Source organism: Drosophila subpulchrella, chromosome 2R (genome assembly GCF_014743375.2).
Source record: "Drosophila subpulchrella strain 33 F10 #4 breed RU33 chromosome 2R, RU_Dsub_v1.1 Primary Assembly, whole genome shotgun sequence".
NCBI classification, from domain to species: Eukaryota; Metazoa; Arthropoda; class Insecta; order Diptera; family Drosophilidae; genus Drosophila; species Drosophila subpulchrella.
The window spans coordinates 20,700,373-20,719,816 of record NC_050611.1 but is presented as its reverse complement, the minus strand read 5'-3'; the positions used below and the strand labels follow the sequence as shown (position 1 = coordinate 20,719,816).

General features: G+C 39.9%; 2 protein-coding genes across 2 annotated transcripts in view; one reads left to right on the top strand and one right to left on the bottom strand.

The window, feature by feature from the left end:
- Positions 1-19,444, bottom strand: part of LOC119549000 (leucine-rich repeats and immunoglobulin-like domains protein 1) — a 93,359-nt gene that overhangs the window by 72,022 nt on the left and 1,893 nt on the right. The window lies entirely within an intron of this gene.
- Positions 9,494-10,692, top strand: LOC119549002 (serine/threonine-protein phosphatase alpha-3 isoform). Its single transcript, XM_037856612.1, has one exon. It carries the CDS (start codon positions 9,646-9,648, stop codon positions 10,594-10,596), a length of 951 nt encoding a protein of 316 aa, XP_037712540.1. The 5' UTR covers positions 9,494-9,645; the 3' UTR covers positions 10,597-10,692.

Genomic DNA, 19,444 nt, shown 5'->3' with positions numbered 1-19,444 from the left:
ACAAAACAAAAGTTAACGAAAAATGTGGCAAATAAGTCAACGAGATGGGGAAAATGTCGGCTTAATGCTTCCAGGTGAGTGCACATTACTCATTACCCAAAACACACCCCTCAAATGGACGAGGGAATTCCATATGTGGGTGGATTGTATTATCCCTTATGTGAGGAAACCCCCCAAACACTCCATCTCTGGCCCTTTTTAAGTATTATTAATTGTCTTACATGTTTCTGCTCAGCCGCAGGATATGTATTCTAGAGGGAGAATCTCTTTATCATTGCATCTTTGTGTTTTGGATAAGAACATAATTTGAATTCATATTCATTGCCTGCTTACAGCGGATGGTTTTTAAAATATGCAAATGGATTTACCCAAAAAATGTGTATTAAAAGCTGTACGGAAAGTAAAGATCTCCAGTCCCTTCTATTTGTTTTAATTTCTCGCACCTCCGACTTTTGCCTTTCCTTTGTCCTATCTTTGACACCGCCCAAAATTATGACAGAGTGTGCCCGAAAGGCAGGGAAAACTTGAACTTTCCAATCGGAAAACAAAACGACAAAGTCGTGTCCAAAGTGAAAAACCCCCGGGCAAACCAACGGAGCAAATGGCTTGGAATTGCTGGAAAAGTCAAGACCAAGAAAAACAAAGCTCAGGAAAAGGAAAGGTTCGTCTCGGAGCCAAACTGAAGCCCAGAGCAATGTGACTGCGATTTACTGGTTCAATTAGCTGGCGAAGGATGATGGCTTCGACTTTTTTGGTTTTTATTTCTGCCCCAGAGCCCCGGGACTTACTCGATTTTTTCGAGTGTGGGGAGCCATAATTTGCGAAATTTATGCATGCAACCAATGTCGGTCAAGATTACTGGAAATCTTCGCATCGATTGCCGCCGCTCCAATCCATAACTTAAAGTTTTTATTTCGATCCGAGACATCCAGGGGTTCTCTCAACGCCCGTCGAGAATGCTACCATAAATTTGGACATCCAATGGCCACAATTAACTATCGCCGCCACGATCCGTGGCCCCCATCTGGTGTTGTGACATCTCCTAAGTGGACACAACTTTGTGGGGCCACGAATTTATGGGAACTTGTTTAAACCGGCCGAACCCAATCCTATAGAGCCGGTGCGTTTAGCCGATAATATATGCCATGCGCTTTCCAATTACACACATGCTGACGCATTCTCATTTAGATTGCGCAGACCTTTGTCCCGCTAATGTCTTCATTTTGAATATCAAAGAGGGCTCAGCGAAGCTGGGGGTCTTGAAAAGGGGTTTTTATACAGAGCTAGGGATTAGAGAAGATCGGGCTTAATCGTGGGTAAGCAGACACATTTGTAGGCTTATCTAAATATTTTAAGACCTACATGTATTATGACAGTAAGTTGAAGGGGTATATTTACCTTCTATAGATATTTCACAATATATAAACCATAGCAAGTTCTACTGTTCAGTACATTCATAACAATATAAATATGTAACATATTTAATAGTAGTAGGTTAAAGTGGCATAGAAATATTCTAAACTCTATCACACATTAATAGTTATTTCACATAATATGTTTCCTCATTAAATTGCATCATAGCCAGTCCTTAAACTCTGCATTTCCATACTAATTTAACCTTTTCAATGCACTCCAACCGCATTTTAAGCCACTCAAAGGCTCCGAGTTACATCAGATGACTAAATTAATCCCTGTGACACCTGGAACAACTGCCATGTCCATCTTCCGTCAGACTTAATTAGTTATGCAAAACAGTTGTTGGGCCTGTACTCGGTGTACGAGGAATGTCACCGGCTGCCTTCATGATTTGTCACACGCAATAAATTATGCAATTTCGGATGCCAAAAAATGAAGATGAAGACAAAGTCGTTGCGTGCCATTGCTCAATCATCATCATCGTCATCATGGTCCACGGCAGAGGAGCCCCATCCTCAAGAAGTGGGATGCGGATGGTCCATGGCAAATGGAAATGGGAATGGGATGATGATGGGAACTTTTATGCTCACTTTTGCATGGTAAATGCCCACTGACATGTCTCTTTCTCGCTGTATAAATAAGTAAACACTATAGTTGGCACACAAAAGTTGACTTTTTATGTTGATTATAATGCTGATGAACCTGGAATTATCACATGTTGTTTGATGGACTGCAGACACGCACAGTGCTGTAGAGTGTACTACATATATATACATTTATAAGGCAGTCGGCAGAAGTCAACTCAAGTCAAGCGTGGAGGCTGTCTCTATCTCTATTCACTCGCCGTCTCTTTCGACGAGTTGATAATCCGCCTGACACTTTGATGAAATGCCCTCCTCTTTATTTATGCTGGCATTGATAAATCGTCACAAGTGACAAACAACAGAAGTTCTGACCCCCCGAAAACCGAACCCGAACCGCCCCCACCGCTAGATGTCGCCACTGTGGAGCTGCCCTATCAACGTGGGCCTCTTTTGACTTTCCGCTGTTGTTCAACGTGCTCTACATACTCGGACATTGATTAATTTCATAGTTAATTTGTCAGCATTAATCAGTATTAACTTAAATGGACATCAACACGTCTCTGGGTCGTTCTTTCTACTCAATTGTTTTGTTCTTTTTTGCTTGTTATATTAATTAGATTTCACTTCTGGCTAAGATCAAGTTATCTTCTGGGATTATTGGGGACATGGGTCATGTTTAGCTCAATTAATTGCCACAGATCTGTGTGGATAAGCGAGTGATTAGCCTGGGTTAAGGTAGAGCAAGAATAAGGCGTTTTTAAGCTTATAATTCTCAATTAGTTGAAATGGTAAGCAACCTGGTTTTTGTTACCAAGATAAGAGGGGAAATCCTGTATCAAAGCCAACCATCAACATGGGACATACAGAATTTCTCAAGAATGAAAGTAATTAGCGGGCTAATATAAGTTTACAAGTAGTTCCAGCAAAGTACAGTCACTACAAAGGCCCAAAAAAACCACCGACCACTTGACAACCCTATGGGCTAAGCAAACCAGAGTTGCCCCATTTCCCGTGTTTGCGTGCGTGTGTGCGTGACTCTTTGGGGCTGCAAAAAAATGTTTGCCAAAGCCCAACTTGCTCACACACACCCAAACAAACACACCGTCTGAGGAAAGTCGCCGAGCGGTTAAAGCACGTTTATGGGTTAAACAGAGCAGAGCAAACATTTGCGACGGCGGCAGAGTTTCCCACTTCCCCCGACTTCCTGCCATTTCCCGCTTTTCCGACCTTTTCCCACCTTTCCTCACCTTTCCTCACCTTTTCCCCCCGAAAAGGCGCTTGCACTTAGGCGTTGTAATGGCCACAAACACATGCGGCGAACTAATGCAACGCGGCGAATTCAAGTGCCGAACGTACATAGCGGCAAACATGCTAAGCGGTTTTTCTGCCCACCTTTCAGAGAGTTCCTGCTGGAAGGAAAAGCGTGGAAAAGCTGGGAAAGTCGAGGAAAAGCGGCAGAAGGGCAGCAAAGTCAACGGTAAAAGTGTTTGCCCAAAGCTCTGGTTAACAAAAAAACGAAGCAAACGAAGACGAAGTGCAAAAAGGCGAAGACAAGGCGTCCAGGATGAAAATGCAAACACTTCAAGTACACTGGAAAACTTTATGTAGTATATCAAAAAAAATTGGGTAAAATATTTTATTTTTAGAAAGGAATTTCTAACGATTTAAATGGATACAATTTTAGTTTACTCAATGGGAAATACATCAAAGACTATTATATTTATGCATAATAAATGTATGGTATGATATCATACACGAACTAAATACTCAAAGAAGGAACAATTACCATTCCTTTTGGGGGTATATTTATTTGGATATTAAAAGAGAATACTAAGTATGTTAAATTATGAAGAGTTGCAATCTGTTTAAACAAGGATGCACATACATAGTTCCTTCATTTGATATCATATCATATCATGTTAAAAGTATTTCAATACTTAAGATTATAAGTATTTTTTCTAATGTAGCTTTAGAGGCCCGTTTCTGGGATCTGGGATCTGGGGACTACCCATCCTGTGTGCCCAATTGCGGTTAACAAAACTGTCCCAGCTCACTGGCTCTTTGGGAACTGGCCCGAATGCCCCCTTCTCTCCAAGGCAGCTTCTCCTTGGGCCCATGTCGTCCTGTCCAATTGACGGCTACTTGACATTTGGCGCTGCTCCCTCAGCTTTTGTTTCCCTTTGCTGTTCCTGCTGTTTGCACAGCCCACACTCAAAGGAAAGAGAGGGGTTGAGGCTGAGAGAAAGAGACGGGTAGAGGGGTTTCGGCCAAATGGAGTAGAGTAAACACTTCCTTCTGAAAGTCTGGGCCCCTTCCATACCTCTTCCTGCAGCCTGCAAAAATATTATTTTAGCGTGTGAAAAGTGTAAAGTGCTATTATGTTTGGAAAATATATAACAGTTCCCCCAGTCGCGCACACAGAGACATATAGTATGGTATAGTACACCGACTTGGACGTTCAACGACCGCACCACGCCCACTTTTCCGCCCCTTTTCCAGCCCCCTTTTCAGCCCCCTTTCCACCCACCGACATGTCGAGTTGACTTGACTTGTTAGCGAGTGAGTGGAAATGCGAAAAAGTGTGAGTGAAAATGTTATTCCTCATTTTGTTTGATTTAAGCTGATCAAGTGTTGCACTTGCTTTTATGGCCAGCGGTACTAGATTTCTTCTTCTTGGGCTTCTATTGTTTACACTCAGTTGGCTAAGTGCAAACAACAGAAGGAGGCGCCTTACTTTGATGGGATCAAGGAGGGAAAATAAAAGGAGCTAAGTTGAGTGGTTCAAGAAAGGTCCTACAGAGGTAAGGGTTTCCAGAACACCATTTCTAATGATTCTTGGGATAGGAATCTGATTAACTCCAACATATTGTATAAAATATATTTAAAAGTAACTAAGCATGGTTTTCCTTTTAATCCCTTTACTAGATAAGCACTAAATCAAATCAATTTTCTACACCCAACGCCTTAACCATTGCTTTCCCCGCAGCGTGTGAACTTTTTTAGGAGTCAGTGTGGGATTTTACGATCAATTTCCGTTGCAGAACAAGCCTATAAAAGAGAAACTGTTTGAAGTGGAGGTGGGGATCGGAAACAGGAGATTCGTGTATAGAGTGGCAGTCAGACGAAACCACTAAATATGGAACATTAAAAACCATAAATATTAAAACATAAAAATAGTCATAAAACGAACGAAAGAACTCCCAACAACTGTAGCAACCACAAAAAAAGAGATGAATATTAGAATTACAATGAAAATACGTTTAGGGGGAAATTAATTGCCAGCAGGCGGGGGGAAAACAGCTGGAAATCAATGGGAGCTAAACAAAGCAGCTTCCAAAAACGAACAAGAAAATGCCACCCAACGACAAACACGCACACACACGCACAAACAATTAGTCGGAAAATGGAAAAGGGGGAAGGGGTGAAAAGGTGTCGGCGGGGGAAAATCAATTTCCAATGCTTTATCGAAAACGCATTTCCATTTACAAGGAGTTTTTCACTCCCCTGTCCGCGGCAGTGTATTAAAATCAATGAATAAATAAACAAAAACCAGCAACTATCTCCCACTCCCAATTCTTTATGTCGGGCGGGATCTTTTGTCTCTCGACATATAGTGGAAAGTGGTGGGGGATCCTCTGCCTCCGGAGTTGATTTATATTTTTGTTTCGGACCGCATTGTGTGAACGGCGACAGCTATAAAAGCTTTGGCGGCACACGTCTCGCTGTCCGTATTTTTGTCCGTATCTCGGCGTTGAACTCTCGACCTTTTGTCCGCCAGTCCGGAATTTTCTTTACTAAATTTTGGTCGTGGTTGTAGTTCTATATAACTCCTATATGTGTTAAAAAAAAAAACGTTTGTTTTGTTCTTTTGTATCATCTTATAAATTTTTGTCCGTTATTATTTCTCCTCTACTTAAAACATCTATTCAAACCTAAAACTTTATCTTAGTACCCCCACGACTTTCCCTTGAAAACTTTCATTACCACAGCGACAACTATTTGATTGCTTAATTAGCAAACATTTTTGGGGTCGCAATAAATGAGGACAATTGAAAATGTCAACAGTTGTCCCTTTCGGTTTGCGCATAATTACAAACGCAGCAACAAATGTTAATGCTCAGGGTCACTCGAGTGGGTTTTCCTATAAGCAGGAACATATCGTGTTTGCATATATGAGGGCTGTGTGTCTGTACATCATGTTTGTCACTCCATAAATGTGTTAATTAGTCGCAGCCCGCAAAAACTGCATCCAGCACCCAGGAAAATGTCAAAAATCGAAATTATGAAATGACATTTTCCCTTCGGTCCAATGTTAATTAAGTTTCCGATTGTATACAGATGTATTTAATGTTTTCCAAGGGATACGATGTGGGGGAGAAAATTGCAAGGGAAATTCGATATTTATTTCCGAATATTTTCGTCAATAAATATTTAATTGATTCAAAATCTGTCATTTGGAATTGGTTAAAGGCTTTGATTGATGGTTTGTTATGAAGGCTGAGGGGAAACTGTATTCGCTATGGGAAAAGAAGAAGTGGTTCGAGTCGAGAAAACTCAAAATTGAAGAAATACTTTTTTAAAACTGTGAGTTTTTAAAATGTGGGGCATACCGACAAACGATTAATCATATAAACAAATGCTTGCTCTATTTTTAGCCTCTATTTTCCAGGCCCTCCACAAATCTTAAGAACTTCAAAAGGCCAAACAAACAAATAATTAATAACAAAAGCTAAGAGGCCAAAAATCAAAAAACTTTTACCGTCACGCCCATTTAAGTATAAACAATTTCGAAATTCTAGCCACCCACCGCCCCTTTTGCGAAGAGCACTTGTCGTTAAAAACATTTGTAAAAATTCCCATGGGTCTCGGAAAAGAAGAAGCAGCGACTATCGCAAAGATAAATAGAGGGTTAGAGATATAGATATAGAGTGACAGGAAAAGATGAAGAGTGGTCAGCAGGGGGCATCCCTCATCTCGGTACTCATACATGCATAAACAAATAAAAACCCATTAAGCAAAGCCAACAACAACTACCGCATTGATGTGTGCAGTGATTAACAAAAGAAAGAGAGGGGTATGGAGCACTAGAAAGAGAAGGGCAGTGCAAGAAAGTAGCGGCAAGCAATTAACAACTACAGCGACAAACAAAATGAGTGAGGGAGAGAGATAGCTACTGCAAGGACACTGAAAAAAATATAGTCTTTTTAAGGATTACTTAAAGATGGTTAAATTAAGAAGATACTAAGTAATAGATAGATTCTTTATAAATCAAAATATATCTTAGAAGTAAAAACCTGCTAATAAAATTGTTGCTATCATATTCTAAATGCCCTTTCAAAAATATTCAATAACTCTTAGTATAAGAAATAAAACATTTATGTTTAAAATACATAGTCTTGTTAATAACCATTGTAAATTCTCAGTGCATTCCAAGTCCACTGAAGTACAAAATCAACAATATCATCCGCAGAGATAAGAGCATCCGTAGAAAGAGATGACAAAAGTGTGCGAGAAAGAGAGGCAAAGTGTAAGGGGAGAAGTGCATTAGATAAGCAAAAACTCAGCTGGAACCCACCAAAAATGGAAAATAAAGGGTCCAGCTGTGTTTACTATATGAAACAGAAGCCGCCCATCCAAAAATAGTAATCCCCATCCCCATCTCCTGTTTGCCCTTTTCTCTAAATGCAAAGTGCAGAGATAATATTTCGTGTGAAATACTTTCATATTTACTTGCACAAAACGAGGAGTGTTAATGTATGAAAGAAATAGGTATTTAACTCGAGATCCGACTAAGAAATACTCTTTTTACTATACCACTGGATTCCAAAATTCATGATGATTTCACCAGTTCAATACATCTGAAAATCTTGCACTAAAGGAAAGGCAATACATTTTTTTTTTATTAAAGGGAAATCAACACGTTTTTATTAAGATTATAATTTCATTTGCTTCAACTTTACAGTCATGCTTGTAAAAATATTTATTAAAACAGAAATTACCCCACTTCAAGACAATTTTAAATAATCCCAAGTGCGGGTGACAGTGGTTGAAATGTATCAAGAAATAAGTCTGAGGGTCTGTGTCAAGGCGCTGTGCAAAAATATTCCTCATCAAAGAACAAATGTTCATATGTGGGCAGATTTGGTCTTGTCAACTTGACGGATCAGGGATGAAGTTCAAAAGAAGAGTGGGTCCAAAGCTGAGTGCTTGGGGCTACCCCCACCGCTTTTCCGCAGCGCCCTTTGCGGAATCCGTTACTAATCACACGACTTACATTTGTAGCCCGCTTCCGACTTTCCCTCCTCGATTTCCATTTCCATTCCTCGGTTCAGGGTTGATGCATTCGCAGAATCTCAGCCTGTCACATGCTCGTAAAGTCAACAAAATGCAGGCGACTGTTGTGACACTTGCCATGACAACAGCCCCGAACGGCAGCAACAACACTCCGGTTGCAGTTAGCAAAATGTGTAATGAGTGACGGAGATACGGATGTGCACTGGGAAAAATGTCTCTAATATCCGCTCTAGCAAACCAAATATATTTAGGAATTTTGAGAATTTGAATGGTTGAAATTTATTAAACTTAAGACACCTGTTGTCTTGATATTTTGAGTACCGATATTTTGAGTACCAAATAAATATTAGTTTTATAAATATAAGAATCTTCAGATCTATTGTAAACTTCTAGTACATAACCCCAACTTTATAAAGATCCTAAAATGATAATATGAATATAAATAAAACAATGTGCTGGTTTTTACTAAGGTTAACCCAAGATACATACATTAGACATTCATTATGGTCAAAAATAAATTACAATTAGTGTTTAGTAACTTAAGATATTTTCCAATATTTATTTAATGTCTAAAAACAATCTTATTAATAAAGTATATAAGATATTATTTATTTGCAGTGCCTTAGAAAAAAGGACAAAGCATGGAAATTTGCATCTGCGGTAGGTTTTGGCTTAAGAACTGATTGTGGAAACGGGGGCTGGGGGCTTGATCCACCCCTAGAGGGGGTTGGGCTGGCAGAGGGGGCTGGCCCACCCACTCGAAAATGCGTCGCTCTCTTTCTGCATTCTATGTCAGCTGTCAAAGCCCAAAAACTGAAGTTGCCTTTGTGTTTTTTTCGTTATATATGTATGCATGGACATGGCCGGAGGGGCCATGGCCAAAAGGGGGTGGGAGGTGGCTGGATGATGCTGCCGTCGGGCAAAGTGTCCATTATGTTGATTTGAAAAATAAAAGCAACGGATGCGATTGCTCACACAAAGATGAAGGGCGAACTGACAATGCAAAGGGAGTTTAAAAGGGGAGTCCACTGTGGGGGGACTTATAAGGCGGGCTTTTTCAGGGGTGGGGCAGCAGGAGGGGGCATTAAGCAGGGGCTGGTGCTTCAAATTTAGTTCATTGAATGACAGTTATGTGGCTTTGTGATGGTTTACATTTTAGCTGAGATTGTTTGGGAGAAAAAAACTTAGGATAGCAGCATTAGTGAAACACTTCAAAACAATAAAGACAATTAAACGTAGAAAACTATACCCCTTTTTAAAAAATCAAATAAAAAAGCATAAATATTTACACGATAACAAAGAGAACCCCCTCTTAAACACAATCGAAATTCAAAGTTGCCCAGGATTGAAAATGATGAAGAAGATATTGGGCAGGGCCACCAAGAACCGGAGTCCCAAGTTCGATGAGGGAATGAATCTGGACCAGATAATCGCTAAACTGAAGCTGGTGGGGGAACTGGGATCCGTGGTTCAGATTTCCGCCCGGGATATAGAGTGGGTGTGCGTTAAGGCGAGGGAAGTGCTCCTCGCCCAACCCACTCTACTGGAAATATCTGCTCCCATAAACTTACTGGGCGATATACACGGACAGTACCTCAATCTGCTGCGGTACTTCGATTCGAATGGCTATCCGCCGGATTCGAAGTATCTGTTCCTGGGCGATTATGTGGACAGAGGCAAGCAGTCCATCGAAACGTTGACTCTGCTGTTGGCCCTCAAGGCGCGGCATCCCAGCAAGTTCTACTTACTACGAGGAAACCACGAGTGCGCCAGCCTGAACCAGTTCTACGGATTTTATGATGAGTGCAAGAGGCGCTATACGGTGAAACTGTGGCGCACCTTTGTCGACTGCTACAACTGCATGCCCCTGGCGGCGATCATTGAGGACAATATCTTCTGTTGTCATGGGGGCTTGAGTCCCAGTCTGTTCAGCATGAACCAGATAAGGAAGATCGAGAGACCCATCGAAATCCCCGAATCCGGCTTGGTGTGCGATATCCTGTGGTCCGATCCGGATCTGAGGATCATGGGCTGGGGTCCCAACGAACGGGGCGTGAGTCACACCTTCGGTTCGGATGTGGTCAGTGCCTTCCTGCACCGCTTCAACCTGAACCTCATCTGTCGGGGTCACCAGGTCGTGGAGGATGGGTACGAGTTCTTCGCCAAGCGGCAGCTGATCACCATTTTCTCCGCCCCCAACTACTGCGGGGAGTTCGATAATGCCGGGGCCATGCTGTGCATCGATGAGGATCTGCTCTGCACTTTTCGGGTTCAGAGACCCATGGGCGCAGAGCGCAAGTGATGTGATATAACTTGTTTAGGGGGAAAGGTTTATAAGACCCGTCAATTGTTACACTGTAAGCTTATGCGTTTTTATTAAATAATGTATTATACCATTTTTTACTTGACTTTTTATTTTTATAGCTCTTATATAACCTTTATTTGACTCTACAATATCACAACTATATCATAATAATAGTTATATATATTATGTATATTGAGCTGCAATATAAAATCACGAAATCACCACAAAGTAGGGCATATTACCATTGTATAATTAACTGCTACAATTACAATGCAATTAATCGAAAAATGCATTAAACAAATATCCCATAGTCTAGAAAAAGCCATAGTGATTTCTTTGTGTAGTCCCATAAAAAGTAATATATATTAATTTGATAAATGACAATCATTAATTTCCATCTAGTAAAGTCATAAAGGCAATTAAATTATGGCAAAGTTGGCAAAGAATCTTGTTCAATTCCCCAGTCCCTCGTCGCCATTTTTCTAGCGCCCAGCTCAAATGTTAATGACTGCCCTCAACAAAAGTGAAAAGCAGCTAAAATAATTACTAAAATGCATTACAGCACGCACACTCATACAGAGGGAAATGCAAATTGGTGGGAAAAATAACAAAAAAAAGAAGCGAAATTAAATGACACTGCAATTTGCAAAGGGAATAAATTAATGGCAATCCATTTCGGAAAATTGGAATGATGCACAGTGGCCATTCAAGCCAATTTATAGGGTAATGAAAGGGAGAATGGGCGGGGATTATGTGACAGATAGATAAAGTCGAGCACCTTGAACCATATAGAGCAGGGAACTTATGTTTAAATTCATTAAAGAAACAAATATCTCTTTGTGGAAAATGTGACTTCACTTGTATAAAACAATCCAGAACCTTACCATGACATTGAGAAATCGGTTCTTAGCCAATTAAATTTTCAAAGTTAAAATTTCGCTTTCCTGCCAACTTAAATTTAATGTTCTAAGGACCAAAGTTTGCGGAAAAGTTGACTTTGCAACAAACATGACAACAAGGAGACGCCCTTGCATGCATATTTCCGATCCTACGATGTTGTTGACTAATGACAACACAAGCATATCAGTGTCGCAACAGCCAAGGAAACAAAAACAACTGGGCAAATAAGCAGATGTGTGGGGTTGAAAGGACCCGGCAGCATTAACCCCACAATGGCTGCACTGGATGTCCGAGGAAAAGATGGAGATGCACAGATATGGATGGGAAGACAGGGACAGGCGTAAGCTGAAATATCCACAAAACTAATCTGGGCGAAAGAGCAAGGGCGAGACAGTGGGAGAGAGACGGAGAGAGCTGCAAGGATTTACATATTAAGCCATTTTTAATTTACGACTTGCCAAAAAGCTGCCAGCACGAAAGGAAAGAAAGACTTTCTCCCCGAACACCCAGCCACCCACCGCCTGACTAAACAGCAGATAACAAAGGAGGAAGAAGGAAAGCAGGGAGCACAGATGGATGATAAGGCAGCCAAAGGGATAACGACGACCATGTATCCTTACGCAAAAGCCACATAACGGCAATGGGAAGAACCACCCACCCTTTCGTCACCCCCAAAAACCTTGGACCCAAAGGAGGGGGAACCGAGTGAGCTACAATGACAGTAATAAAATAAAAGTAAATCCATGCTCCGCTTTTTTCCCAGCTCTTTCTCCTTTCTCCGACGGCTGGCATCTGTCAAAGTTTGACATTGACGTACAAGTCTCGGAAGTAGAGAATCGAGAACTGAGAAATGAGACGCAGCTTGTTTAGAGATTTAGAGATGTTTTCCATGTCGGGAGTAGCCCTTCAAAAAAACTGTGAGCTGAAAGGGGGGGAAGTGAAAGTTGAGCTCGACAGCAAGAACATTTTTAAAAGGTTTTAAAGGTGTGCAAAAGGGATTTCTCAGAATAGGTTGGTTTAAATACAAGTATACACTTAAAATAGAGATCTTTAATTTTTAAACCATATGTGCTATATATTTTAGCAGTGTTTTAAGGATAGTAAGCGTATAATAATCATAACCCCCATATATCTTGGGGGTCTCAAGATAACCGAACTTAAAATATAACTAATATCTTTTGGAGGGTTTGGGATCATAATTATTTTTAAAAGGATTTAAGTATTTTTAATTTATTTGATAATATTTTGATCCTAGAAGTTTTTATTACGGTTCCTAAGAAAATAAGTCCTCATAGCTAAGCTTCTTTTTGTCACCCCAATAATATAGAGCCATAATCTGCATTTCCTTGGGGTCTCTTTCTCAGGGAAAAATATACCCAACTGGAAATGGCAATAATAAGCATTATAAGGGATATTTCCCTATGGGCTGTTCCATTTTTAAAGAGCTCCAGCATATCGGTGGGAACATCTTCGAGTCTCTGCCTTACTTTTCAGCAACTTTTCCAGTTTGCTGGTGTGACAACAGGTGCAGATGAAAACCCAAGGAGGGGTGAAAAAAGGGTGCAGACCATAGAAGAACCATCAATCACGTGGGGCTTCGAGAGCCAAAGCCAACTCAACCATATGCCAAAAGGTAGTTACAGTAGACCCTCGAAAAGCCATCCCTTCCAACCGCAAGTTTTCCGTTTCGTGCCAATCCCCCTCTAATCCCCCTTCGATTTTTGGCTGGCGTCAAATGTGACGCTGGCAAAAAAAGAAAGAAAGAAATTCAGCCTCCACCCCCGAAAATCCCCAAATAAAACCTCCTTTAACAAGAGGAAGGAAACGTTGGGCTGCCTGATGCCGACGATGATGATGATGACAATGTTCCTGGCTTCGGTTCTTTAAAGTTTTCGGATTCGGGGCTCCCAGAGTGGGAAACCAGGAAAAAGTCAATGTCTGTTGCGGTTTTGTCACTCAAAACACACAAAAACCGCTTTGTTTGCCGGGCGAAAGTGAAGAAAGGAAAAGGAAAGCCCTCCCTGTCCGGATTCGCCTCCGTTCCATTGTATCTCTGGGTGTGAAAAGATTTTCACTTGATTTGACTTTGCTAAACGAATGATTTTCTTTTTTTCGGTTGATTATAAACTCTGCTTACTTGCTTGTTATCCCTCCGCAAAGTTCACTCACCTGCAAAAAACGAAACAGAGATAAGGTTAGGAGGGCCAAGAAAAGAGTTATGTTGGCTAATTAAAAGATTACAAAGACCAAACCCTTTTCAAAATTGCAAACTAGCCTGGCATTTAATTAACACAGAAAAAATCAACCGCAATCGACCCCGAAAAAGGACCGAAAAAGCCAGCAAAATGAAAACACAAGTAACAACTCTATTAAAAATATGCACAGGCGAATGATTTATAACATTTCTGGTTCGGTGAGACGGCACAAAATAAAACGTGGAAATTATAATGGTAGGACATGGACATTAGCTTGGTCACCTTTCTGCTCCTTTTTTAGGGGAATATTTAAAAAATAAAATAACAAACATTTTTTGACAGGAAAAGCGGGTGCCTTTGGCATGCCGTGAAAAATGATGACTTTGGCAATTGGTTTTTGGGGGAAAAGAAGGGATATTATGTGGAAAAAGGACGCCAGATGATGATGAGTTGTCTAATATTGGTAGAACATCTGAGGGGTTAACGAGGAAAAAGCGAAATATGCAGGTAGCGGAAAATTAATCGAAGCCAATTGGTTTCTCCAATTAATACAATGACTTTTAGGTTTTGCTTAACCTATAGGATTCTTACCAATAAAATAAAAAACCACTTTAAAAATTAGTTAACTAAATGCAAAGTTCGCCGAACGAGTTTCTACCTCTTGAAATTACTTACAATTAATTTTCCCCGAACCCTAATTCAGTTATCAAAATATAAGAAAATTAAGCTCGAGGCACTTTCACTGGCATAGGAACAGCTGCCAGCTAACCCAAAAACGCATGATTAATCAGCAAAAAAAATGAGGGAAACCACAAAAAAACTGTAACGAGAGAAAGAACAAACAAAGTTGCAGTTATGGCTCAATAAGCCAACAAAGGAGATGAACCTCAGGCCTTGGCCTCCAGTCGATGATAAAGCATTTTCCCCTGGTTTCCTTCATTTTCAACGAAAAGCCGCAGACAACAACAATGGACTTGCATGATGAGCAAAGGAAAAAATGACTAACCACAATGAAAATTGAAAAACATTTATTAGAAGAGCGCACAATGCACGGGCAAAAATATTACCAATGATTAATAATTATATTTTAAAATAACTAGTCTTTAAATAAGAATATATATAGTTTTTCTTGGAGAAAGAAAAAAAAGATAAATATATTTAAAAGTATACAAAGAAAAGATTATTAATATATGTGGGTACCATTAAAATAATATAATATGATAGTAATATTAATACTATATTAAATTCCAAAAGCGTACTTCTGATAATACTTTTAATAAAGAGTTTTATAAAATTATGAATGTTTTCATATTCGAAATAAGATAATGAATATAAAATTACATAGAATACTCCTTATATAATGCTTAATTTAATCCCTTTCTCAGTGTAGGTTAAAATAACAAGGAGATGAGGTGCAGAGGCACATGTTCATGAAAATGGAAAGACTGAGGCAGAGGTCTGTGGGTTAAGGCGCTTGGAGAGAGGGGTTAAGAGGGCTACTGTGCGAGGGCCTTATTTATGAGGGTTAATAATCGAACGCGATTGCCGGGACAAGATAAACTCCCCGGGATTATTGTAACTCTTATCGTGAGTCGGCAGAAATCATTTTTCAGACTTTATTTGCTTTTGCGAATGCGGGCGCATCACCATGCAACTCTCCCTCCATTTTTCCTACGTCGGATTTTTTCTTCACGCAAAATGATTGAAATAATCTATTGATTATTAAAATATTCACAAAACCCATCTGTTTTGGTTACTCTACTTCGAGCGTGGGTGTCAAATTAATGAATTATACGGCGATAATCAATCACGGAATGCGCTATTGTGTGGCTCGAATAAAGGGAAGATCACCCACGAAGCGTTTGCTTATAAAAGGCAGAAGATTTATGTGCGAAAAAGTGAGAAAATACAGGTTGAAAAAAAAAGAATTAAGAAATGAAGGAGTGGGGATTTGATAAATATTTTAAAAGAATTATAAAATGCTACAAATATGGGTAATTTAAACTGGCTGGACTACTTTTTTCCTAAAATTACCACAAATCAATCTAGTACCCCCACTGCTTTTTGGCATATTTAGCTGATTGCCGGGAAAAAGCTGGAAATAAGTCGGAAACAAAACCGAAAAACCAACGGCAGCTGGTCAATTACAAAAGAATTACCCGCCGCAAGAGTTTTGCATTGGCATTTTCCCCGACTTTTGTCAATTGCAATAAAAATAATCAACATGCATCGCCCGGTCTGCGTTGCATTTTGTACTTCGCCTTGGGTTTTTTCCTGGCTGCAAACTTTCAGACTTTCGGAGTCGAGAAGGAGTTGGAGCTGAATTTACGACCCGCATGGGCAACACGTTCAGCAAACCGAGAACTGCGAACTGCGAACTGCGATTGCAACTGCATTTCGCTGCCATTAACATAATAATGCTGCGGCTGCAGCCCGTTTATTTGGATTGCACAATTTGAAGCCAAAGTAAATAATCAACTCGCACTAATCTGCAGCCAAACTGCATTTAGCAAAATGTTTTCTCCATTCGGGCCATTTGGTCAGTTCATTTTGCGGTCGAGGCGGCTGGCGAGATACAAAACCGAAGAAAGACCGATGGGGAGAATGGGTTTTGTTTGCCGAGGCCCGGCTTTATCATAATTTAACGCAGTTTTCTATTTGGTTTCGGTTTCGAGTTCGGTTTTCCCTGGGTTTCGGTTTGGTTTCGCATTTAGGTTGGACTCCAGTAGCTAAACTCCCAGATCCTGACACTTAACTTGGACGTGAGCCGGATGCAAATTGTGTAATCGTTGTGGGCAGATGGGCGCTTTGAGTGGCCAGTTTCTGATTACTCAGAAATTATATCTTTTTGTGCGGGGAGTCCATAAAAATGAAGTTAACTTTGATGGAAGGTTCTCAGTATTCCTTCAGTCGGGAGAGAAGTAGTTTGATAAACGCGCAATAGATCACTCCGACGGTTATTGGAAGAGGATGTGTTGGTGATAGTTCTTCGTAATATGTATTTTAAAGGGAAAGAATATCTCTTAAGTGGTGTGGGAATGGAGTAAAATAGTTAGTTAACCTAGGTAATGAAGAGAGATATAGTAGAATACTAATGAAGTAGAATAGTGAGTAATTCTAGGTAATGGATAGAGGAGTAGTTGAATACAAAGCAAGCATATTATAACTAATAGACTTCTCGATTCATCTTCAATTTTCTTCAGGTTATGTTTATCATTCAATATATAATTAAAAAACTAATGACTTATTATAAGAACTGCTGTCTTAATTTATTAAAATATTCAATCTAAAGGATAAGAATCATAGGTCTATCAATGCGTCATTCTGTCTTATACCAAAAAATCAACTAGAGTTTTATTTATATTATTACAACAACTCTCATCTTAAATATTTTCCACTTTGAACATCAATTGTATCTTTTTCATCTAAACATTAATCCCAGCTATAACCAAAAATATATGAAATTTGTAAACCAATATCACCCGAATATTTAATTGTCCCCACGCACAGGCCCATAAAATTGAAAAACCCTGAGGCTAATGCCACAAAATCCCTTGAAAATCTCGCCCATAACTCAATCACTCAAAAGATGCGTGTCCGAGTTCCGTGGAAAATGTCACCAGCCTTGCTTTATTATTTATCTGCTATTTGGGATCTGTAACCCAATACAATGCCCCTTACTCCAACTCAATTATGCAAATTACCCAGACTCAAAACAAATTTGTTTGCCTGTCGTCATCTTTTCTATGGCCCTTGTTTAATGATTTCATATTGGTCAATTCTGGCCATAACTCTGGGTGTGTTTATGTGTATATTCGTCTACAGATGGACCACATGTCATGCGATGCTTTATCTGCGAGATATAAATTAGTCGGGCGACAGGTGTAGGCATCTGTGAGATTGTTGGGCAACGGCAGGGAAAACTTCCCAGATGAAAGAAAATTTGTTTGGTTTTTAATGCCCACTGACACTGGGCAGACAGAATGACATCGAGAGCCGATGAAGATGACGATACGGATGGTACTCCTCCCTTTCTGTCTTGTGTTTTCCCGATAAGTCACGTCTCTCGTGTCATCGCATATTTGTCACAGAGTCCGGATAATTGGAGTGGGCAGATACGAGATACATCCATCCCCGTGTGGTGGGCATTAGTTGGGCCAATTAAATTCAACTGCAAACTTATTTAAAACTATTATCTGGGGGCAGCAACTCAAAGCAACCGCACCGAACATGCCCATAATAAGTTCAAACAAATCAACTTTCCCGAAACGAAACCGCCGAAACCACCGTTTGCAACCACCGAAATGCAACCACTTGCCTAGCAGAATGTGCACCACAAATGCAGCTGAAAAGCGGGGAAAAGCGGGAAAATCGGGGGAAAATCGAGGGGAAGGCTAGCTTGTAATGTGGTGGAATTATTCACATCACAAACGGATTTCGCATTCAAATAGTTTTCGTACTGGGTGCGGCTCGCTCTAATGGCCAATGGCTAAGCAGATAGTCAGTCGTAGGTGAAAATGTTTAATTCGGTAATTTTTTACAGCCAGAATTAAGGCGAAACCATGACTTTGCTAAAGCTATCAAATACATTTTCATAGGAAAAAGGGGTAAAATGTAAAACCAAAGTAAAGTGTGAAACTTAAGAACACTTAAAAGTATTGTTTTACATTTCTATCTATAGGGATCAATAACGCACTTTATTTTAAAAATGCAAGGATTATTAAAAGAAACAGTAATTGTAAGCAATGGTTTAAAATTGATCTACTAAAAAATTATTATTGTTATTAAATTTATTTATAATTTAAATACTTTAATGAATTTAAAAAGAGGAAAAATAAACCAAAAATGCTGGCAATACTTGTAGACTGTATTATTATAAAACAATAAATTGTGAAGTGTTGCTCTACTTTTAAAAGTATTTTCAAAAACGTAAATATTTTTATAGAACCTTAGATATCGAAGTGAATATAAATGTAATAAAGGCGAGGGCTCTGTTTAATTCAACACCCACAGACCGAGGTGATACGAATTTAGAATATCTTCTCTCGATAAAACGCAGCTGTTTACCCACATTTTCCGGGAATAACCCATAACATCCACACCTTTGACACCTATCCCAAATGCGCGACACTTTGAGGGCCCAAAACGGAAGTGCAGCGGACAAAGTACTTACTTAGGTCGCCTTAGCTCCATTTACTAATGCAGTGCACATCTCATTCACACTTTCAGTTGGAAATTGAAATTTTCGAAAGAGGTGGGTTAAGTTGTGTCAGCTGGCTGGATCCGACACACTTCCACAAACATTGCACAAGCCCAATCCCCAAGCTAAATATACAAAAAATACCAGATATATAAGAGGGATCTGAGAGAGAGGGAAGATCTGTGATGCGTAACGTGTGACAGTTGCTGTCCTCCGGGCAGAAAGAGAGGCAAGATAGCCAGGTACTTCTTAACCCCTGTCTGTCAATAAAAATGCGTGGGTACATGGTTTTCCCCAGCTAATCTTTGAGTGGAAATCTGTTTACATTTTGTTGAAAATATTAAAAAGCCATTCCTGTACTCCTGCGTGTTTTTTAATTAGCCCGGAATACAATATCTCTCCTTGATTTTCCTCAACCACTTGAGTGTCCACTTGAGGTAAATTCTTTTCGCAGCGAGAGAGCTGTTTTTCCTCTTGTGCGTAAATATTTGTTAAGAATGTTTCTTGCACAATTTCCCGTCGACTTGACATACACATGCTCACATTCTCT

Coding starts and splice junctions, on each gene's coding strand:
- LOC119549002 (XM_037856612.1), top strand. CDS start 9,646: ATGATGAAGAAGATATTGGGCAGGGCCACCAAGAACCGGAGTCCCAAG.